This window comes from Parasteatoda tepidariorum, chromosome 8, assembly GCF_982258835.1.
Source record: "Parasteatoda tepidariorum strain Cologne lab strain chromosome 8, Ptep-v5.0, whole genome shotgun sequence".
Taxonomy (NCBI): domain Eukaryota; kingdom Metazoa; phylum Arthropoda; class Arachnida; order Araneae; family Theridiidae; genus Parasteatoda; species Parasteatoda tepidariorum.
In genome coordinates, this window is record NC_141762.1 from 88,104,445 (window position 1) to 88,128,978 (window position 24,534).

General features: G+C 28.5%; 3 protein-coding genes across 4 annotated transcripts in view; all 3 read left to right on the forward strand.

Moving 5' to 3' along the window:
- On the forward strand, positions 1 to 16,433 carry LOC122269862 (THAP domain-containing protein 2-like). Of its 2 annotated transcripts, XM_087169282.1 has the most exons (5): positions 2 to 448; positions 4,664 to 4,985; positions 10,855 to 10,983; positions 13,950 to 14,023; positions 16,361 to 16,433. In XM_087169282.1, the coding sequence occupies exons 2-4, from the start codon at positions 4,806 to 4,808 to the stop codon at positions 13,956 to 13,958; spliced, it is 318 nt and encodes a 105-aa protein (XP_087025408.1). In that variant the 5' UTR covers positions 2 to 448; positions 4,664 to 4,805; the 3' UTR covers positions 13,959 to 14,023; positions 16,361 to 16,433. The 2 variants fall into 2 exon arrangements, with proteins under 2 accessions (XP_087025409.1, XP_087025408.1); XM_087169283.1 differs by lacking the exons at positions 4,664 to 4,985; positions 10,855 to 10,983; positions 13,950 to 14,023; positions 16,361 to 16,433 and adding an exon at positions 1,210 to 2,036 and having other exon boundaries at positions 1 to 448.
- The window catches only part of LOC147806500 (uncharacterized), a 251,109-nt gene that overhangs the window by 98,607 nt on the left and 127,968 nt on the right, over positions 1 to 24,534 (forward strand). The gene's annotated exons all lie outside the window — the stretch shown is intronic.
- Positions 16,430 to 24,534, forward strand: part of LOC107452458 (uncharacterized) — a 20,559-nt gene continuing 12,454 nt past the window's right edge. Inside the window, exons 1-6 of the mRNA XM_087169281.1 lie at positions 16,430 to 16,465; positions 16,629 to 16,677; positions 16,762 to 16,820; positions 22,098 to 22,185; positions 22,637 to 22,761; positions 24,319 to 24,426. Of these exons, the coding sequence (XP_087025407.1) occupies positions 22,137 to 22,185; positions 22,637 to 22,761; positions 24,319 to 24,426 (282 nt within the window). The 5' untranslated portion in view covers positions 16,430 to 16,465; positions 16,629 to 16,677; positions 16,762 to 16,820; positions 22,098 to 22,136. The remainder of the gene's footprint in view (positions 16,466 to 16,628; positions 16,678 to 16,761; positions 16,821 to 22,097; positions 22,186 to 22,636; positions 22,762 to 24,318; positions 24,427 to 24,534) is intronic.

Here is a 24,534-nt window from a genome sequence, read left to right on the forward strand (position 1 = left end):
CCAATACCTCCTAGAATAAGGAAGGCCTCAGCACGGGTTAACATAAATGAAAAATCCGATCCGTTGGTAGTCCAACGAAGTAGACCTGAATGGCTGCCACATTCTTCCATTAGCATTGGCGTCATTCATAGCTTTGATTTTGGCGAAATGGAATTCCGGTGACCATAACAGTCATTCCCTTTGGCGCCGATTCTTCCCCTTCCACGTGTTTTGTTATTTTTAATTCGTTTTCGTGAAGTTTTAAGTTATGATAGCTACTGTTGGATTACATATTTGCAATATATATTAATGTGTCATGCCTTACCATTGCTGTGCAGTAAACTGCAAAGGAAATTATGCTAACGGTCCAAAAGTTGCCGTATTTAATTTTCCCAAAGATGAAGCTCAACAAAGACGTTGGCTACAAGCACTCTCACGGAAGGATTTTATCATCACTAAGAATTCTCGAGTAAGTTTTCTCACTTATTGTTTATTTCTGTTGAAATCGGGGTTCGTTGATTTAAATCAACACTTTCTTTTTTAAAATAATGATTCAGGTAGTTAAATCAAATTATATTCATTTTTTTATTTTGGAGAAAAATATATATTAAATTTAGAAGGCATTTTAAATGAGATAGTACAAATTTTTCATGATTTTCATAGTTTTAAAATTTGTTTTAATTGCATTTTTGTGTGAGAAAGTCTGACAAAATGTGAAAACATAATGCAGGCTATAAAATTCAAACAATATGAAACCGAAAATTTAAATCATTCAAAAAAAAATCACAAACCTCTATTACAACAGTTCTATAAGTATTTTAATATTGTTTTTCCTAGAGTGATAATTTAAAATTTTACCAGAAATTAAAAGTTTTACTTAAATTTTAATTTGCGTCTCTTACTTCATTGGGTATTGTGCATTAGAAGTCTTGGTTTTGTGAAGAATAAATAGAAATTGTAATTGAAAATTTAATTTGAATCTCATATTTCATTGAGTAAAATATGACTTTCAACAAATATTTTGATTTTTCTGAAATTTTTTTTTCGTTGAGTTTAAAAATATGAGAACATTTTAAGAGTGAGAACTAAATGTAAGAACATAATTTTTTTTTTACATCAAATATGTAAAAAAGTTTATGACATCAAAACTATAAAGTATTTAGTATAATATTTTTTGAAGAAATAGTTAAAAATAAAAACAAAATACTTAAAATGTATACTTGTTTTTAGGTGTGTGAGAAACATTTTTCGTCGGATGTCATAGTTAAAGGAACGGTGAAAACTGACCCAAAGACTGGTGAAATAAAACAAATATTGTTCATTTTGTGAGAAATCTATCACATTAACGGATATCGAAGAGAAATTTAATGTGATAGATGATGTTGAAAACTCATACATTCAAACATTAGACAGAGGTTGTTTGGTTTACCCTAAGCAAGAAATTGTTGACATAATCTTGCACGCATATGTGGTAGTTCAAAAATTAGTTTCTGAAGAGTTTGAAAGCTCATTTCTACAAATGCATAATCATAAAGTTTTGGCTATTGAAACTACTATTAATGTTTTGGAAAGAAAGGAAATATTCTTAAATGACAATCAATGCTCTGCTCATGATTCCAGTTTCATTGTTAAATTTTTGGTAACTCGAGCCATTAACACCTTTTTAAGCAATTATTGTAAAAAGCTAAATGATTCAATTTTAACTGAACGATTTAATAAAAAGAAAGCTAACTTAAACTTAAAAGTAACTCAATCTAAAATTGAACCAGAAACTAAGAAAAGAAAACTACAAACATTAAAATAAAGGAGCTGTTTGTTTTTTTCAACATTAAAATATAGAATCAATTTTTGATACAGCTTCTGTTTTTTATTTGTAACTTTTAAGACAAGTAGCATTATAATACTTTTTGAGTTTATTTGAAAAATATTTTGTATGACTAGACTAATAAATTAATGTTTAAGTGGTCATATTTTTAATAAGCTGAAGAGATTTAAAATGAAATCTTACATTGTTTCTATATTTGTATTTGAAATAAACAGTTTTGTTGCTTGTTTCATCACTTTTCATTTTTGAAAGCTGTGAAAAGCTAGTAACTTGTAAATAATTTTACTATACTACACTAATTTAAAATTGTGTTCAAATTTCAATAAAGTTAAGGATATAACTTTATATCAGCTGTCTTAAAAATGAAAATTTGTTTTCATAAAAAATTTTACTCAATGATAAAATTATTTTTTATATATAGCTTGTTTTATGTATATATTTAAATGAAAGAATAATAATAAATGCTTACATAGATAAATTGTCAAATAATATTGTCTCATTCCTTTAAATAAATTACAAAAGGTATATTAGAGTACAGTTTTTTTTTTAATATCTTTATTTCAATTGATAATACAATTAAAATAATTTTTCTCAGAATGTTAGTATATGTTCGATAAATTTCATTCTTTTCAGTAGAGACGAAAAGTGCTTAAAAAACTTTATTTTCAGAAAGGTAAGTTTCTAATTAAAAACAAACTCATATAAAGTATCCGATCGAAGCTTTTCTGAAAAGACGCGGTAAGGATTCTCGTTGGACTACTAAGGATTGAGAGGGGTGTGTCGTGCTGAGGCCTTCATTCTAGGAGGTGTTGGTTGGGCGCCACTAAAACTAATGCTATTCTTATTGTTTTTCAGCACAAGAACACATGTTATTCTGAACTTATTTATTCTTGCTAATTTTGTAATAATAAATATTACTCAAATAAAATTTTCTCAGCACAGAAAGCCACTTTATCTCATTTTATTCTAAAACTGGTGTTGAACAACCCTTCTATTTTTGGGTTTACAACAATTAATGTTCAACTCCGTAGTTTCAAAATTTTTATCGAAACCCGAAGGACAAGGGAACTCTTGGATAAGCATTGGGACAATAGCATTCATGCTGGACTTTTTGATTGAACTGATCTGAATTTGCGTTACATACTAAGGAAACTAAAATGATTTTAAAAATTGTGTAGCGGTATGCATAAGACCCTGTTTTATTGGTTGGAAAAAACAAAGAAAATTAGGAGAAAAAAAGAGCTCTAAAAGAAACAACCAGGAAAAATCACCTTGTTAGTAATTTTATGGATTCAACTGCTGGTGGAATTGCTGGTGGAACATTTAAATAAGTGTTAATACTTAAAGATATATTTTGACGATATTTTTTAAAAAAATTAATTAATGCGGATTATAAAGTCATACTAGGAAGTTTGATAAATATTCAATGGTTTATCACACTTACTAAGTGGTGATAACGAATAATACTCGGTAACAATATACAGCTACTATTTTAGTTCACATTTATCATTACACATACGATAAAAAACATGATACAAATTTATCATTTGGACTGGACTGCGCGTTTTCAATTGTCATTGAGGGCAATAATAATTAATTTTGTTAAGGCTTCCTTTATTTCCCAGAAAGAATGATACCCACTGATTTGAATCTGGGGGGACTTCCAGCCACTACCGGGAAATAATTACTCGTTAATAAGTTTCCTAAATATAATGATCACTCGCTTCTTTGTCTATTTCAGGTTTTTCTGATTACTTTATACAATAAATATTTTATAGAAAATTTAAGAAATGAATTAGAATGCATGCATTGCATTGTAATTGCCACATAAGGTTCGTTTAGATATTACGTAAGCTTATTTCAAGCAATTTGGGTCACTCCTTCATTCTTAGTCAGCAAAAATAAGCGAATAGTTTATTCCGTCAATAATTAAGCCTCATTCCATACTTACGTAAATCACTCTTACGTATTATTTATATGCTTATTTTCCATGCTTACCATTGTTATCTAAATTTAAGTTTATATTCTAATCTAAGATATTGCTTTGCATTAAACGAAATTTACTTTTAAATTAATTTTAAAATTAGTTCCCGAAGAAATATTTTTTTAAATTTTTCTTTTCCTTAATTAACTTTTGTTTCAAAATTTAAAGTTTTGCGAGGGAAGTTTCTCCAAATTTTTGGCTGGTATGGGCTGGTTGCATTATGCTTTTTCTTTAAATTTTATTTCATTTATTTATTCTTCTTTGATTATTTTTTAAAGCGGGAAGATACTAGTATTTAAATTTTTCAATAATGTTTTACTTTTTTTTTTGTAATTTTTTTAAGTGAAAAATGTGTTATTTTCTATTTTAAATTATATTTTGTGAAAAAGTTGCTAATGTGAGAAAGCACGACACACGAAAAAATGAAAGAAAAAAAAAACATGCACGTAACAGCAAAAAGCGCTTCAATCTAATCTTCTCATTTCAAATATTTTCCCCTACAGAATTTTCCCTACACAGGTACCTTTTTTACCGGGACCTTTTTTTTCCGGGACCTTTTTTCCGTACCTTTTCTTCCGGTACCTTTTTTACCTAGAATCATCGCTAGTATGGGTCAGGAACCATAATCCGGAAACCTTTCGTGTTGACAAATTTTAGAAATTATTAAAGTATGATTATTTGTTCCTTCTTGTTTAAATTTCACCATTACTTCTAATCATAGAAAAATTTTAAAATAATCACTAACCATGCATTTGAAAAATTACTGTTAATTTCAAAGTATGATATAATTTTATAGAGTATGAAATTACATCATCAAAAAATATGATATTTAAAGTATAATATAATAATGAAATATATATTTTCATTTATTTTAGGGAAAGAGGATTAAATATTTTTTCTTCCATTCTTTGTATTTCTTGAAATGAACAGATTTTTTTCTCATGTTGGAAAGTTTTAGTATCCAATAGAAACCACCTTCATTGAAACGTCATGAGATGGACAGGTCATTAGTAGGTCATGCCCTGTCGAAAGGGACGTCATACATCCTTTTCGACAAGCCAATGGAAATCATTATTACACCTGTCAGCTCGTACGCTTTGTGAGTGTTGGAGTAAGGTTTGCAAGTCAAAACGCGTGATTCTAAATGCTGCACGTGGTCCTGCGGATAAATTACAGATATTTCAGTATCCTTGTTCGGTAAGTAATACAATTATTTAATTCCTAATTTATTGTTAAAATTTATAATAACCTTTCACTTGTATACATAATTATGTTGAATTTAAATTTATACAGGCGTTACAAGTTATTATCATCACATGTGGATTATTATATTTGTAATAAGCAGTTCACATTTTTTTTTTTTTATTTCCAATGCAGCAGGCGATATAGGCATTATCCAAACGCCATACAGAGATCAAAAGAAAAGAAAAATACAAATACAGAAAGAGATGAAATATACAAAATACAAAAACAAAACATCAAACACAAAAATTAAATCAAGAACTGTTCACACTACTCCCAGTTATTTATCCGTTTCCACTATGTATAATTTTTAATTTAAAGTAAATTTTATTTAATGTAAATTAATTTAATGTAAAAATTTAATATAAATTCGTTTAATTAATAATTTTATTAAAGTTTAATTTGTAATTTATGTTTAATTTATATTTAAGGAAACATGTTTATGAAGTATTATACAACGCGCAGTTAACTTTTTTTTCTTCTCTTTTTCGACTGCTGCGGGACGACGGGTTTTAGTTTTATATAGTTTTATATTGTTTTATATAGTTTTATATTGTTTTTTAGTTTTACATTGGTTCAAATATTGTGATTTTAGTTTCTATTTTTGCTTCCCATCTGTCATTTTATCATTTGGTCATCTCATTTCTATGATTCATATATTATTAGGAAGTTAGTTCAATTTTCAATCCGTATATATGAAATTCTCTAACATAATTTTTATTAAGTAATTTATAACTTAAATTCAGATATTTATGTCTTTCATTATATTTTTGAAATAAATTTAAGTTGACGGTAGGTAAATTAATTTATTAGCGAATCAGTAATTTTTTTCGAATTATTTGTATGTTTATATATAAAATGAATTTATTCGAATTAGTCGCGAGAGCTTTGTTTCCATTACATTTATTATATTTGAACAAAGTATGAAAACCAGTTGTATATTTTGGAGGTTGAATCCCAGGTTATGTTTTATTTTTAATGCATATTATAATAATAAATATATTATTATATGCATCAGCATATAAAAATATTATGAGAATAATATGTAACTTTACTTCTTTCCTTATTTTTTTTCTTTTCGATGGAGCAGTATTTTAAGGGTTCTTCTTTTCGTATTTTTTGTTGTAACTTGTTTTCAATTTTAGGTTAAATTTTGGCTGGTAGGTTACAAATTTATAGCACTATACTAAAAAAAAAAATAAAGAAAAGAAAATGAAAAATAAAGATGTTACTCCATTAAGCAATGAAAAGTAGTGATTGGTAATTTTTAGAGCTTCTGTGGATTTTTCTCAAAAATATGAAACGTTAACACTATGATTATGTTTATTTTGGATAAGAAAATAAAAACAAAAGTCATACAAATTTTAAAAGCAATAAAATATACAATACTTTACCGTTTTAAAACGTTTATTTCAAAAACTGAATTGACGTAATTTTGCCTGAAAAAAAATGAATAGAAATGTTTAAAATATATATTTCTTAAAAACAGGCTGGGAGACAGCTTTGCACGAAGTTGTGAATTACAAAAATTATCCATCATTGATTTGTCTGTGAGAATTAATTAAAAACATATTTAAAAATTTCTCTCTCAGCCTTCACTCCATTGGCAGTTGAGTTTGTTAGTAATGACTCAAATCACGAAGGATTTCCATTTAGTAATTTGAGCCACTTTAATCTGTGCATATTTTAGTACTTTTCCGTTAGCTGGGCGCAAATGTTGCCAATTGTGAGCCAAGTCGCTAAACGAAGCGAATTGCAAAACAGTCAATGGAATAAAAGTCGAAAACATTCAAAATAACTAGGCTACGGAGTTGAAAATAAGTAGTGAACCAAAAAAATTGGGTCGGCTGTTAAACGATGGTTCTAAAATAAAATAAAATATCAAATCATCGCCCAGTTGGTAGGGAACTGAGCCCGTGTCCAAGATATCGTGGGTTCGATCCCTGCCGACCGAAGATTAGACCGTATAGTAAATTGTGGCAGATGCATGTTAAATCTGTAGAGTCACAAAGTCATCCATGTTCCCATAGCAAATCATCCCGCTGGGGATACTGATCCAGGAGTTTCTTTTTCTTCTGGATTGGTTAAAAATTTTATAAAATAAAATAAAATATCGAACCATTCATGCTTTATTTCTATTTGTATTACTTGGAACTACATGACAATGGTACAGCGTAGAGTAATATTTATATCACTTACAAGGCGTGGTGTCCAGATTTAGATTTCTTTCTTCTGGACCACCTGGCAAGGTAATAAACTCGAAGGACTGAATTGTAAACACAGAAAACTTTCTGCATTGCATCTTGTATTCAATTCTCAAAGTCTAAATTTTCCTCTTCCTGTAGCACAAAAAAGTTTGAAAAATAACCCAATAAAATTTTTTGAGAAGTAGACCAACAAGTAATCATGACGAAAATTTGTCAAAACTATAAGAACAATTTTGCTTTACAGACCGTTTAATAATTATGTAAGTTAAAACTGCACAGGTTATTCATTTGTATTTTGTGCCTAACCGGACTGCACTATAAATATTCTTAAAAGACCTCTTCCCTCACTATCTAGAATTTTAAATTATATTTTTGCTTTCTGTTTTCTTAACGTTTTTTGTTCTCTCGGTTTATTCAATTAAGATTAATTTCCGATTCATTTTTTTCAGCAGCATGTATTTAAAAAATAGCTAAAAATAAAGTCATCACCTTATTGGAATAAATTCATTAGCGAGTAAAATTTCTTAAACACTCTATGGATTTTTTCTCAGCATTGTAATGAAACAAAATTAAGTGCTTAGTCATTTCCAGTAGATAATTTTTTATGTACTTTTTTTTGTCTGCGTTTAGACTCTTACAAAACTATAGCCTGGTTATAAGGGCACTGGATCGATGTCCATGTAGTAAATGGTGATTGATGCAAGTTAAATCTGTCATGTAACTATGTCTTCCATGCTCCCATAACAAATCATACCTGTGGGGGTACTGATCCAGGAGTTTCCTTGTCTTCTGGAGTGGGTTCAAAATTACAAGGCTACGGAGTTGAACATTAGTAGTCGTAAATCCAAAATTGGGTCGGCTGTTCAACGAAGAATACAAAAAAAAAAGTAACTGTAAATGTTTAACCAAAGGAGAAACCAAAAATCTCTGAATGTCAAGACGCAAAAGCAGAAATATTTATCAAAACTCTAAAATTTGGAAAACCTATGTTACTGAGTTATCTTTCAAAAAATGAAATAATAAAGGGAACTTTTATACAATGTTATTAATGTTTTATAGTCAATGTTTTATAGTCATAATTTTTTGATTGTGGCCTTTCATTTAGAGCACTTTATCAAAATTCCATATAGGACTGTTTTATGTTTGAAGGAACATTAAATATTGCTGTCAGATTTTTATCAAGTACAGTGCTAATCCAGTCCCCCCTACCCCTACATCGCTGGTGCACCATCCGTTACAATTGCTGAACATTTGATAAAACCTCCTGCTTGGCCAACTGCTTTTTTTACTGCTTCGTAGATGTCTGTTCCTTTCGTAGTATCAGTCATTGGACACATTTCCAATAATTCTTCTTTAGTAGAAAAGTATTCCTGCGTAATGCGCATAAATATTAATAACTGACTCACATTCGTTTGATCAATCAAGGCAAAGCGAAAAATACTCACTATTTTGAATTAAATCAATCAGTGATGTTCCTACCTGTTCTCCCATAACAGTGACTCTCTTTTGTAATATTTGATTAGAAAAAGTAGCACCGAATGGAATTTCTAGGCTAATCTTTTATCACCAAATGCCTTCGCCATTTCAATAGCAATTTTTTTCCTTACTAAATTGCCATCAGTCAATAGTTTCTTTGCTTTAGCAAGCGCAAGAGAAACGGCATATGAGGCACGCAGAACAGATTATTGACCATGGGAAAATTTTATAAAAATTCCAGTTTGCTGTTTCAATTTCTTCTTTAAATCATTGATCGAAATACTTCCGGATTTTCATCCATAGTTTTGAAACTTTTTTTTTTCCACGCAGAGTTGAATAATGTCTCTTCATGTTATATTCTTGAGGCACAGGTATCACTAGCATGCAAACTAAGCATTGGAACTTCTCGTTATTTTGACCAATTATACAATCCCTTTCTCAGCGATCATTGAAAGCACTATCAATCTTCTTTCCACTCATAATGATTATTAAGTATAAAAGGAAAATTAATTGAATAATTAGAGAATTTAAACTTATTTTAAGTAAGATCAATGGAAAAATTTGCTTCTTTCCCCGCGAAAGAAAAACGCGGGCATGTAATGACAATCTTAAGCTGAATGAAAAGAAAGGTCACCTTCCATTACCTTGGAATCCACTTTGGTCAGCAGAGGAGTGGGGGAAATTTGTTATAACACTGAAGGAACACAAATTCTCAGAAAAGATAGGGGAGAAGAAAGGTAACACAACTGACACTCATTGGAGCCTGCAACAGGGACTGAGGAAGTGTACTTGCATTAGACAGGAAACTTAATAAAATAAGAATTATATTTTGCTTTTAAATATTGAGATTTTTTAATATTAAAATAACAAGCATTACAAATAATGCTTGTTACGTATCATTTTGAATCTTTTCTTAATCAGAAACTTGGTGACAAGATTTTTTTTTCTTTTAAATTTAATTCCGAGATAAATTGCCATTTTTTTCGACTTATTAGGAATTATAGCAAAAAGGAATTCTCGAGCATCTTAAATTTTATTTTATTTTCCGATCATCCCATATTCAATTCAAAGAATGTAAATAAAACATGATATGCATTACCTCTTCTATGCTTTTTAGACTTCGCAAATGTAAGTAATTTCGTCCAAAATGAGTGGCTTCAAAAAGATAAATTGGAGAATTTCTTTGAGAAAATTTCTGATACGCACATGCTAAATTAAATTCCCAAAATACAAAAAAAAAAAAAAAAAAAAAAAAAATCGAAATATAAAAGAGCAACATACACTATTATTTTTTTTATTTGAATAAATATTTTCTTGGATGCAAAACCTGAGAAATAAATTTTTTTGCAACGTTGGAATATTAAATTTTACAGAAACAAAGAAATTTGGTTTTTTTAACGAAAATATTTTAGCTCGCGGGCCACGAAAAAAGACTTAGAGGGCCGGATGCAATTCGCGGGCCATCAGCTGGTAGCCACTGACTTAGAGCCTTAAATCGTCCATTTAGCCATTACTTAGAGTCTCCTTCTTTAATTTTTTAAATTTTAGGGTTTTTTATTGAGAATTCCCTAATATGATTAATGAAAAATATGCATAAAATTTACTTCAATTTTAGAAATTTTCAACGCTAATTAATTGTCGATTTTGGTAATTTGATTCGGAAATATAAATTTTGACATAACTTTATACCCTTCGTTATAGTAATACTGTTCTCAAGTTTAAATTTGAATTCTTTTGTATATACAAGTTTTTTTGTGTATTAGATTAACGGCAGTTTAAAATTAAAAAAAAATAATTATGGATTTTAAATTTTTTTGTGCCCACAAGATTTTATATTTCAAATATGTATATGTTCTATTCAGTTCTCTCAGATGGATTCTTTTCAGTTTTTATAAATTATCTAGAGATATAGAATTACTTATCTACATGAAATTTTTATGTATTTCATTTGGCCTCTGTAAATTTAATTCTAAAAAAAAATTAATAGTTTCTTTTATTTCATGGATAAGTCATTTTCAAATCCTGAACTTTAATTGGGAACATTAAATTTTTATAACTACTTTTTTCAACTTTCAGTAAAGAGAATTTAAATGATTTTTTGTAAAAGACAAATGTAAAGACATTTTTTCTTAAATGCATAGATGGCATCTCAACAAAATACGAGCATCAAAGTTTGCTGCCGTATACGAGAACAAAATGAAAAAGATAAGGAGGCTTTGGTACACAGTTATGAATTTCGTGATGAAAAATCAATGTTACATTTACATTCGGTAAGTTATTCCCTTTATTTTTTTTTTCAATTTACCTTTTAATTTATTTTATTTTTTAAAATGCTCTAAAAAAGGCATCATATAGATAAATGGTAATAATGCTACAGATTCACAATATTACATCAGCTAAAGTGGAAATTTTTATGACAATAAGGAATCTCGGTCATTTTTTTTTTTTTTTTAAGATAACAGATAATGGTTCATATCAAGTTAATTCGAAAAAAATCTGCAATTTTTTCTCTTAATTTTAAGTATTTATTTCAGATTGATTTATACATTATTTAACTTTAGCTGCTTTATTGGTTGATATTTTGTTTTTAAATTTGGTTATTGCAAAGAAGCGTCAGGAGTATTAAAATGTTTCAACTGTCAGTTGACATCCATTGTTGAACTAAGCGCAATTAAGTCGTATTTTCTCTTTAATGGATTTTTCCCTTTACTTCAATAATTTTGTATATTCTCGATTAAATAGTAGAATAATTTCAGTGAGGCAACGTTTGAAGAGGTTTAAAAGTTTTTGAAATGTTAATTAAGAACATAAATTTACTAAACTCAATCTCATACATATATTAATAGTAGTTCGTAAAGATCATGAAAGTATTTTCAGTAAAATGATAGGGTTCTAAGAGTGCATAAAAATATTTTTGGGATCTTTTTAAGCATTTTTTAACAATTCAAATAATCCAAAAAAGATTTTGCACTTATAACTTTTATTCCTTATTATAAATTATTAATATGGGAAACAGATTTTTTTTTCAATAGTTACATTGTAAAAAAATTCTATTCGCAAAGATGAAGATCTTTTACTATATTGAATTCAAAGTTACGAAACAAGGAAATTAATTTACTTGGAATTTTTTTTTGTTTGGTGGTTGAATAAGGCCTTAAATAAAATGTGCACTTAATAAGATATTTGTTACTGTTACTATGTTTTCTTAAATTTATTTTCCTGAAATTTTCTTTAAGATCCTTCTCCAATAATTTTTCGATTTTCTTTTAAGTAAATAATTGCATTTGACTATTCAATACATTCTATTAGGTCCGTTAAGGCCTATTTCAAACATTAACTGCTAAAACAAGTTTATTATTATTAAATAGGTTTTATACTTTCATTTATTTTAAGGAAACCCTAAATAAGAAATTATTTTATAGAGTGCATAAAATCCTTATTAAATTTATTCAATCAATACCCTACATATCACATATTTAGCAAAATCTTAAATTTTTTCATCTAACTTGAGGAAGATATAATATAATTATATTATTTATTTTGTTCATTCCCTTTTTATATGCTTCCCTTTAGGACAAAGTGTATACTTTCGATCAAATATTTGATCCGAATTCATCCCAAGAACAAGTATACGATGACGTCGCTAAACCCATAGTTGCAAGTAAGTAAAGATACTTTTCATATTACATCATTCTAATTTTGTGCTATACATATTTTAATATAATTTTTCTAAAGTAATAAAAATGCTTGCTACAGTAGAAAAGCTGGTTAATAATAATTGTTTTTTGTTTTCGTTGGGTTGTCATCTCAAATTTAATTACAGACGATTTAAATATTTGTATTGCAGAAGATAATAAACGAAAATGATCGGATTAGCAAATAAAAAATTTAAAAAAAAAACGCGAATCAAGTGAATCGGTTAAATATTCAATCTCCGAATGAATAGATGGGCAAATCACAGAATCATGGCTTCAATCACGATATAAGAATCGTGATAAAATCGTAACAGAAAAAAATTGCATTGAATATCAAATTTCTTAAGATTCATTTAAAGAATAATTAAATGTTTGGTAGTTGAGAAAAAAAGAACAAATCTTGTCTTTGCAAGCTCCATTTAATTGGCACGAGTCTGTCGTCACCTTCGGTTATTAATTATTCTTTGTGTTAACGTATCCTACACGTAATTTCATATTTCTTTTTATAACTTTGATTATTTTATAAATAATTATATTTAATATATACACTCTTGGCATTTCCGGTAAAATTAAATTCCTAGAGCACTTTAACATCCAAATAGAGTCTCGGTGCTGCCATCTAGTGTGGCAGAAACTAGACATCTAAATTAACATGACCAACGGTATCTCACCCATTGTGGTGGTCCTGAAAGAGTGGATACCACATCTGGAGAGCACACTAGGTCTGCTCATCGGCAAGACCGATTGTGCAGCTCACTCTATTCTGTTTCTATTTCAAAATGGAAAAAAAAAATTTAAAAAAAAATATTTAATATTTGGTTTATTTTTAAAAGCGTGCCATCATTATAAGCTCAGATCGCTATGATTATGTATAAGAATGATTTACGATACAATGATTTGGTAAAAAAAGATAAAGAACTCGAGAAAAATGTATCAGAATCAATAAATCGACAAATTCTAATCAGTGACTAAGATGCTTCCCAAATCGTAACTTCCATAGGAAAGTGCGTGGACAAATCATGAATATTCAAACTAAGAAAATTGACGCATATTGACATGTAAATCTTTTTATATAATTATATTTTATATTAGTTTTAGTTTTAAAAGTGTATCATTATAATTAGTTCAGATCGCTATGATCACCGTATATAAAAATGATTTACGTTATAATGTTTAGATAAAGAAAGATAAGAACTAGAGAAAAAAATGTAAGGGATTTAATAAATCAACAAATTCAAATCGATCAATCGGTAATCAATCAATAAGATACTTCCCATATATTAACATTTATATAAAAGTGTGTAGGAATTAAAAAAAAAAAAAACGTATTTACAATTTACGGTAAGATAGACAACAATTTTTAATATTCAAATTTATTTTACAAAGCTTTGGTGGAATGTTTCAACATAATATGAATATAATTTGTATATATTCGACATAAAATAATTTATTTTCGTAGAACTTAATGATAATAATAGAAAAGCTTACAACTGTGCAATATGTAACTATATTTTAATTTTAAAAAAACATTTTCAATACAGGTGTTTTGACTGGATACAATGGCACTATTTTTGCTTACGGACAAACTTCTAGCGGCAAAACCTACACAATGGAGGTAAAAATTTATTTTATTTTATTGTTATTTTTCGCAACTGTTAAATTTACTAAACTTTTCCTATTTTTTTTCTCCGATGGTTAAATTAAGATTCTTCTGTTTTTTTTTTTCTTTTCCTTTTTTGGAAACATGATTCTAAAGATTTAAAAAGTTTTTGAATAAATATATCCTTAATCAAATATTCTCCTAATGTCAAAACAGTAATAAAATAGAGCGGGCGGGATGCCACAGTTATATTCCAGTAATGTGTTCGAATTTTCGTTTTGGACGTTTATTGTTAAATAACAGAAAGCAAATAAAAATATTTTCATAATTATATTTTGTTCGATGACAATTATTTGTAAACTGATTGAAGTTTTAATTTTGAGCTTAATTTTAGAGTATTTTCTAACAGATAATGACAAATTTCTTTAAAACGTTATCACTAGCAAACAACACTCTTAAAGGCCAACTATCAAAATAAAATAATATTTAAACTACGACGATTTTATAAATTAGAAATATTTTAGACTAAGGTGATATAATTTAAAAAACAAATATTTAAAATAATGACACTAAAAAACAGATTATATGAATTTTTTTTTACCAATAACTTTTAATTTAAAATATTTTAATTAATTTGACCCAAGCATTTTTTTTTTTTTTTTTTTTTTTTTTGCAATTTTACTCTTAAAAGTGTTAGGGGAATATCGATTTAAATTGCGAAATTCTCATAAAATTTTTAAATGATCGAATAAATATATAATACCACAGGCCTTTAAATCACAACTGGAAAAATCCTACAAGTTAATTTTACGTTTCCTTTAATTGTACTTTTACATCTTCAAAGGAAATACATGGAAAATTACGTTTTTTGTATTTCATGAAAATTCTTGCAGGTTGTAATCGCGCAAGCTGATTGAAACTATAGTTAATTGTTTGTAATCAAATGAAACAAAAATCACCAGAAAATATAGAAAATAACAATGATCGTATGGAATAAATAAAAAAATATGAAAACAGAATGCCGGATTGCTAGACTAGTTCTTGAAGTGAAAAGTTAATGTAGTGCCATGGAGCGCCACGAGTTGAATTCTAAAGCTCAGAGCGCCAAGAGTTCTTTCAAAGGAATTCTTTCCCCTAGCCTTTTTATTGTCTCTTTAGCCTTGGAATTTAAAAAATTCGGGATCAAATTCCGCTCAAAAGTACTGACATCCTGACTCTTTCCTGATCTGTAAAATCTATATTTAAAGTAAAATTTTATAGCGTAATTTTATTTGATTAATATTTATTTAATTGGGGATTTTACAGTAAATATTACTGTATGCAAATTATGCTGTATTTGATTTTCTGTTCCGTAAAATTTTGCAGCAAAAATGGATTTTCAAGTAAAAAAAAGGGCACACTGTGTGCCAGTAATTGGATCCGGAATTTTTTCAAGTGAGTGAGAAAATCGCTTTAACTCTTAATTCATTTTTGCTTTAATTTTCATTGTAATAATCTAATTTTAGTATCATATTCAGACAAACGATAAAACCTTGTAATAGCGAAATTTACGTTTTACTTTATTTTATAAAGTTTGAAACTCCTTAAAGAAATAATCTCCACCCCTTTAGGTGTTACGTAGATAATTATTGATAAAACAACTGCAAAAAGTACTGGCACCCTGATCCATAAAAATCCATTCTTACCTTTTAAATTTTGTTCAACAAAAAAAATTTTTATGGTAATATTTCCAGTATAATTACTGAATTATTGTTATTAAATTTACGGTAAAAACTTCGCTACAAAAATTTAACGTAAGAAATTGAATTTTACGAATTTTACACTCAGAATGTTTATATTTATTACTGTAATTTAATCCGAAATTTTTTAGTGTGGGTATTATTTGAGCGATCACTTGTTCACGATCTATTCTCTATTTTTTTTAAAAAAATAATTTATGAATATATTTTACTTTGAGTTCAAAAATGTAATAATCATAGTAAGAATTTTTTATATTAAAATTCATTTGCAATCAATAATGAATGGAAAATGTTAAAGCCACTTTGAATCTATAGTTATTTGAAACTATAGCCACTTTAAAACTATAGTTATTTGAGAAATACAGCTTAGTCTTATTTTTTCGATAGGATAAAAATTCTCAGTTGTGTAATTTAGACTAAAGATTTTTAAAACTAAGAAACAAAGTAGAAAAAGAAATTTTAATTGAACCTACTTCTATCAGTGATTTGTTATCGATGACCTATAATAAATTATTTTATTAGTGACGTAATAATATTTTATGATCATTTTATTATTTATATTGTGTAAAGATTTACTAATGAGGCTAAATGTTTTTGTCGTTTATTAATATAGGGAGACCTATCAGATACTGAAAGACTTTGAATTATACCACGAGTTGCTCACGATATTTTCAATCAAACAGAATCTTTTGAAGACTCAATAAAATTCGAAATAAAGGTATGCATGAAATGAAATATCCCGTACCAATACTGAGAACACTATACATCAAAATTCTAAATGTCCAGTGTAATTTAAATAGGAGAATCTATTTTTAAATAGCATAAAGATTGTCTATGAAGCCTATTTTACTACATGTATATAAATGCTTGTTATTTTCTAGATTTCGTTTTATGAAATTTATTTGGAGAAAATATTTGACTTATTAAGTGGTAAGTTAAAGTTAAAGCTATGCTTATAAAAATCTAAGCATATTATTTATACATTGTGCATCTTTTATTTTTTTCCTTCTTTAGATTCACAGAAGGAAAGCTTATTTGTATATGAAGACAAAAAGCGTATTCCCTTCATTAGAGTAAGTAATTGGTCTAATTTTTTTTTAACTTTAAGTTTTTAAAAAATCATGTCTATTCCAAAATCTTTAAAATTTATACTTGGAAGCAGTTTTTAATTAGCTTGAAGAATAATAAACTGCTAAATTTTAATAAATATGTACCCCGAAGGAAGAGTATTGAAAGAAGCCTTTTTTTTTTTTTTTCATTTAAAAATGCATCCGTAGGAGGATACGTAAGAAGATCCTTCATAATCAATAATATCTATTTTTTATGCGCCATAAAAGAAGCAAAAAATAAATTTCTCATGGCTGATCTGTTTCGAATAATAACCATGTTCTTACAGGGGAAAAAAAAACAGATTTAGAGTTTTCCCACATTTTATATCTAGATCTATGTTTTAAAAGTTCACCTATATAATTTTTATTATTATTTTTATGTCTTATTTATAGCAATTATACATTTCAATACTAAAATATTTTAACATAACACAATAGGATGTTTAAAATATGGAAAAATTAATTTTCGAATTTGAACTTGATATGTATGATTTATTTGACAAACTTTTGAAAATATCCAAAAATTGCTGTCGAGAAAATTCGTAAAAATCTCTTCAAGGAGTTATTTTGTAGATGATTCAGATTTATTTTTAACATGATCGGGAAAACTTGTAAAAATGTTTCTCCTTCACAGAACCCACCATAAGGGGAAACTATCGTTAATTGCTTTTCGCGTAATTCTATTTTCCACATAGTTCTTAAACTTCTTTAAAAAGAAAAAAAAATGAAAATAATAACAAAAGTTTTATTATTAATTTTGTTTATTGGAGTCTGCTAAGTCTCAGGGTTATTTACATTATTTTGATTGAAATGTAGAAAGGAAGATAAAAAAAAAATTTATTCATCAAAAAATTATATTTTCATGAAAACTGGAAAATATATAGTTGTGAAATGTAGGAAAATATATATTTGTGAAATGTAGGAAAATGATTATTTGAAAACATGATCCTCCTCTCTTAAAAAAAATGCATTGGAACATGTAAATAATTTTTAATCTAAGAATGTAGACCCATTGATATAAAGTTATCTAATTTCATTTTAATGCACAGTTTTATAGTATAAAAATTTTTTTGGTCACATGGAAAATTTTTTATTGTTGCATATTTTTCAATTAAATTTTACAGACAAAGTAAAGATTTAATAACTTAATTATTAAGAATAAAACATTATCTATGCAAAAAAAAGCTTTTGCAACAAATTCCTATCCAGTCGAAAATTTTAATGAAAATTCTTCCAATATATCTTCCAATTCCTTGTCTTCGCACAATTTCCACTGCGTTATGTATCTTCCACCGTTTTTAAACTTCTAAAACCACTCACTACAACTTCTCTCACTTTTAGCAGCCTCTCCAAGGAATCGATCCTCCTCAGCTGCAGATTTCTTCAAATTAAAGATGTAAATCAAAAGCTCTCGAAAATGATGTTTATTAGGCACGAAACTTGACATTTTTGTACGAAAACAATTATGTAAAGCTAATACAGAATCACTATAATAAAGGTTGCCAGGTGAACAAAATTACAATTAGACTTATAACACCAGTCAATTTCTACATAATTTTTTGGTGGTGCCATCTTGTGACAAACGGCGAACTTATTTGTTCACCCAATATTTCAATTCTTCCAAACCGTATATACATTCTGTATAAAAAAATTTATGTTTGTATAAAAATGTATAAAAATCTTATTTGAATTTGCTCGAGCCTGGGCTTCTAAGTTTACATGATTTTAGGAATGTACCATTTTGCATTAAAATGCATAAATTTCAATTGACTTTAAACAATTATGATTTTTAAAAGTCATCTTAAATGTTTTATCAGATAAAACAAATTTCAGTCAAAACGGATATACTTTTCATACTTATACCCAATAATTTATACCTCAAAAAAAATTACCATGTTAAAGTGATCCTTAAAATGATGAAAATATGACTTTGGGAAATAAAAACTTTATTTACATCTAAAACAGCTGAACGAAAGTTGTGAAAATTACATTATTAAATTTTTTAAAATATGTAACGTTTAAGATTTAAAGACATACAATTGAAATTTGATTTCTTAAATTATCAAGCTTGACTAAGAATTTTCCAACTCATGTGGTTTTGGTCAAGTAGGATTATAATGTTAATGGTCGCTCAAGTATTATACTATAACCTAAACTGGGGAGAGGTTTTTATCATGTGTATATTTTTCCTGACATGAAAGAATTATGGTATAAGCAGTGCTACAGTAAGACGAAATTTCATTTATTTTAAAGTTTATTAAAAAAAGAAAAAGCGGAAATAAACATGACAAAGATGTTTTTGAAAAAGTTAACTCTCTTATCGTTACCCAGTGAGCACCCATGGCTAAGCCTAAGTCACGGTGGTGGAGTAGCGTCGCCCACGTCATACAAACACAAACCCGTTTATAGGGCGGGTTGTATTCACGCAATCACACAGAAGAAGGGACGTAGAATACAGAGGGAGAAAGAAACATCCATGCCCTGAGCGGGATTCGAACCCGCAAGTTTTTGAAAAAGTAACATTTGGAGAATTTCAAATCTGAATAAAAAATGAAATTTGGGGAAGGAAAAAAGGGAAAAAAACTTAAGAATATCAGAGCTTTATGAAATGAGTTAAAAGGTAAATTTCATTTTACATAAAGTTGTATTTTTTACTCAAGCTTAATCCTAAAATTTTTGACTAGATTGCTACTGTAAAAATCAAAGTTGAAAAAGAAACTGCGTTATTGCATTTTCTTTACGTAGGTATAGAAAGAGTTTGTAATTTGCATATATTTCAGACAAAGAGAAATAGAAGTCCATATTTTCAAAAAAAAGAAAGAAAAAAGAACCGTATATTTAAGTGAATAAATGAATAAATCCCACTATCTCCACAAAAGATGCAAAAAACAGATACCATAGTTTGATTCATCCGAGTTTTTTTTTTAACCTTTAGAACACTTCAAAATGTATTTTAGGCCCATTTTCTTTGAGTTAAAATTAAAAAATATCTCAGGAAGAGTAAATAGTCACCTAACTCCTATCAACCATTTAAATAAACCACCATTTTAAGTAAACTATAGTAGCGTTAACAGATTATAAGATCTGTTGTTGTTGTTATTGTCGTCCGCCAGTAAGTCAAATTGGGTGCGATTGTTCCTGTTTTCCAGTGGCGCCATCTATGGCCAAGAATTTGACTTCCGCCACACCCATTCCATTGAGTGGGCCTATCCACACATCCATTCATTCATCCCCCGATCGTGATTTTGACCTGAACCAGAGGACAATCAATCTCCGATTCAGTACACACCGAGGTATAATTTGTCATGGTAACATGGAGGACTTTGTGAACCGACAGATTTAAAATGCATCTGTCACCATTCTTCGCGTGGAATCTTCGGCCTGCTAGGTTCGAGCTCTTATTCGCATGAACGTGAGCTCAGAGCCCTGCCAAACAGGATATCCTGGCAGCCTATTCTTATTCTATTTGCTGAATGGCATAGGCATCAAAAGCCTTAAAATAACTAAAATAGTAAAATAAAAGATAGTTCTATGGAAAATATTTCAATTTTAGCATGATGCCTTAGAAAATTGAATAAAAACCACTTATTCGGTAGAATTTTCGTTCCAATTTTGTATTTTTACTAAATGTGTGGTAGTACGAATCATAATTTTGTTAAGTAGAATTTCTGGCAAATCGTGAATGTAACCAAAAAACTGGAATTAAATTAATGCCTTCAAAACCTTAAATTTTAGTTGAATTACACAAAAAAAAAATTTTTATTAGACATCTTTTATGGATAAGGGATTTTTTGTTTCATTCGGTATAATTAAACAACCCAATTTGATTTGCTAATGGAATTAATTGTGAAACTAAGTAATATAGATTTTACATTGAATGAAAAATTAAAATTTTTTATTCTCCATTTTAAATTTAATTGAAAAATATTTATTTTTGCCATCATAGAAACTTTCACGCTTTAGTCATGTTTAACATATATTTAACAATTTTAATAAATAATCCATTAATTATTATAAATTTTATACTTAGTATACAAAAAGTAAGCTTTGAATATAAGGGAGATTATACGAAAGAAAAATTTATATTCAAATCTATATTGTATCTCATCAGTTATTTACAGGAAGAAAATTGCACTGTAGTTATTTTAAAACTATATAAGTGCTTATTCTGAATTTTACATTCGTGTTACACATCATTCAGTTCTACATTTTAATGATCCTAAACCAAAAATATTGAAATGATTTTAAACGTAGTTATTATTTTGATTTAATTTCATTTATCGTAAAATATATCTAAATTTCTATGCGCATGAAGAGTTTTAGAAATTTAATGTATTTATCAAGCGTATGTGGCTTCTTTCATTTCATAAAATTTACTGAATAGGGGAACACTATCTAATTTCAATCTCAGGAATCGAAAAAACTCATAAATTTTTCCCGTCCCCGCGGACAGCTTGTCCAACAATGTCCAAGAATGTCAACTCCTTTGAAACTAACGCGTAGCTTCTAAATAAATGAAAATATAATTTTCTCTTATTTATTACAAACATTTATATAAATTGCACAATTAATAAGTAGTTACTAGGATTACAAGTACTAGGATTACATTATACAGTAATAAAAGAAATACTAGCTTACTAATAGTAACCTAGTATTTCTTTTATGAAATAATTTAAATGACAAAGATCAAGCCATCTGGAATGACAATTAATCCGAGGGTACTGCGTTTTTTAAATGAATCAAATATGGCGTTTGCCAGTTCCACAATCAAGCCAATGATTTACAGAGGTTTCTGCACAGAAATCTGAAAGGGGTTTTCCATTTAGGTAGATGTTCATAATTGCACTTAACGCTTCTTGTTTAAGACCAGTACGTAATGTGTTTTTTTGTAAGTTCATTGCTGAAAAGCCCCTTTCAACCGCTGCAGTACTTCCAGACAGAGAAAATATCAATTCCACCATGCGCAGTATGTTGCTATACGGGATTTCTAAATTAGAGGGTCATTTTAGAAGTGAGGCGCTAGACTCTTGTAAGATAACAAAAATTGAAAATGTATCACGAACATTAACGGGAAAATGGACGTCGGATTCGAGAAATTCGTTGTCCGCGGGAAATTTTTGACCGCCGAGGACTGACGGACGGGCGGTTTTTCGAGCCCTGTTCAATCTAGTTCAACTGTGATAAGTCGACACAATATTTTTTATTTGTTCGAATGCTTAAGTGTTAGTACTTTTGTTTTAGGGTCTTAGAGAGATAACAGTCAGAAATGTCGAAGACCTTATGAAATTCTTTAATAAAGCTAAGCATAAAAGACATGTGGCTGCGACGGGTAAGTGCTTATTCTATTAGTTACTACAACAGTGTTTATATAAGGTTAAGTTAAATTATGAAAAACACCTGTTTTAAAAATATGCTGAAAACCAAGTTCCAGATTATATAAACTGATCAATTATTTATATGATTTGTCACAATGGTTTAAAGGTTTAAAATTTAAGTAAGCATTTATGGATTAAAAAGAGCTTTCAACTTGTAATTTTAATAAACAAGCTTTAGAAAATTTAAAAGGTTAAATTTTTAATTTTTTTATCAAATAATTTATACAAATCAAATATTATTTAGCCGCATATTTAAGTTTGTATAATTTAATAAGTTTTCCTGAACTTCGATGGTTATACTAGATATTAACCAAATAGTTTTTGTGTTAGTATTTTTTAAAATACTAATATTTAATACTGATATTGATTACAGCCATTTAATAATTAAATAAATGTTCATTACAGATCATAATAGAATGAGTTCGAGGAGTCATGCTGTGTTCCAGATAGTGATAAAGCAAGAAAACTCTGCAGATCGAAAGATAATAACGGGAAAGCTCCTACTAGTTGATTTAGCTGGCAGTGAGAGAGTAAGTGGAATAATACACTATAAATGCACGTTTTGTTACGTATAAGAACATCACACTACAATTGGACTCTGATTTAACAAATCTCATTTTATCAATTTTTTTTTTTTTTTTTTTTTGCATTAACGTTTAAAACGTAGGCTAACGACTACCGAAATCCGAGTTAGCGAGTAAGTTAAAGAACGGAAAATATGTTATTTAAACTTATTTTGATGAAAAAAATTTTTCGTAAGAGCAAATTTTTTCCCCCGACATTTATTCTTTTAAGATAAATTTATGAAAATACAGGGTGTTTATAATGTCCCGGATCCATTTTGATGTTTAATAACTCATAAAATAATAAAGATAGATTAAAATTAATAACATAAATGGTTAGATAGACTCAAAAAGTTTCATGACCCTTGTAAATCAACTTCCACGTGTGCCCCTTCGTTGCACGGAGAATATCAAGTCGATAGTCAATTTCACGCCAGGTAGCGGCAAGCATGTCGGCATCCACAGAGGCTATTGCGGTTGTAATTCTGGCTTTTAGGTCATCAATGTTCGACACGATCCTCCTGTAAACATTGTCCTTTATAAATCCCCAAAGAAAAAAGTCCAGCGGCGTTATATCAGGTGATCTGGGTGGCTAAAGAATTGGTCCTCCTCGCCCTTCCTGGAAAATGATCATTCAAAGAATGACAAACGATGATACCCCAATGAGATGGTGCACCATCTTGTTGCAAAAAGATATGTGACTGAAGCTCTTCTAGTTGTGGAAATACGAAGGTATCATCGAATACGAAGGTATAGGTGGGTGTCATCGTGACCTGTGTATCATATTCCTGGCGCGAAATTGACTATTGACTTGATATTCTCCGTGCGACGAAGGGGGCACACGTGGAAGTTCATTGACTAGGGTCATGAAACTTTTTGAGTCTCTAATCATTTATGTTATTAATTTTAAATCTTTATTATTTTATGAGTTATTAAACATCAAAATGGGTCCGGGACTTTGTAAACACCCTGTACATCAGAGAGAAATTCATTCGTTTATTTATCAAGACCTTTGTTCAAATATGAAACTTAAAAACAATCAGAATAGTATATTTTGAGGGGGTTCGTTCGAGCAGTCTTCCTAGTGTTTGTTTTGCATGGTATTTTCTTGGTATTGTTTGTTCTTGATTAATTGGGAATTGTTTATGAGTTAGAATAAAATATACAAACCAATTTTATGGATGCTTTATATGTTGTAAGACGTTATTTTAACCAAGTTTCTGCAAAATATAGTTGAAAAATGCTTTCAAAATTTGGAATTTCTAAGCACATCTGCAATAAATTCTCTCCATTTTTAGAGGTAGAATTAAAAGTGTAATCCTTTTCTAATTATGGATATTTTTGTGTCGTTAAATATTAGGACTGTTCCAAAAAGCTACTGTAAGAAATTTTTTGTTTTGTTCCCCCATATTAAGAAAACTTCCGATGTAGCGAATGGATTTTTAAGTTTTGACAAGTTCTTTAAAACTAAATCTTACTCTAAATTCCTATTTTTATAATAATTTCTTCTTCATTTTAATTTAGGCTGGACAAAGTGATGTAAATGGCTCTAAGATTCGAATAGAATCCAGTTACATAAATAAGTCTCTATCTGTTTTGTCTAGAGTGATTTTTGTTTTAACTAGTAATACAGTAAGTAAATATTTATTTCGTATATCTATAACTGCCAGCCTAACAAAATAGTCAATTGTCTAGGACATTATCGGAAACTGTAACAAGGTTAAACTATTATAAGTAGGA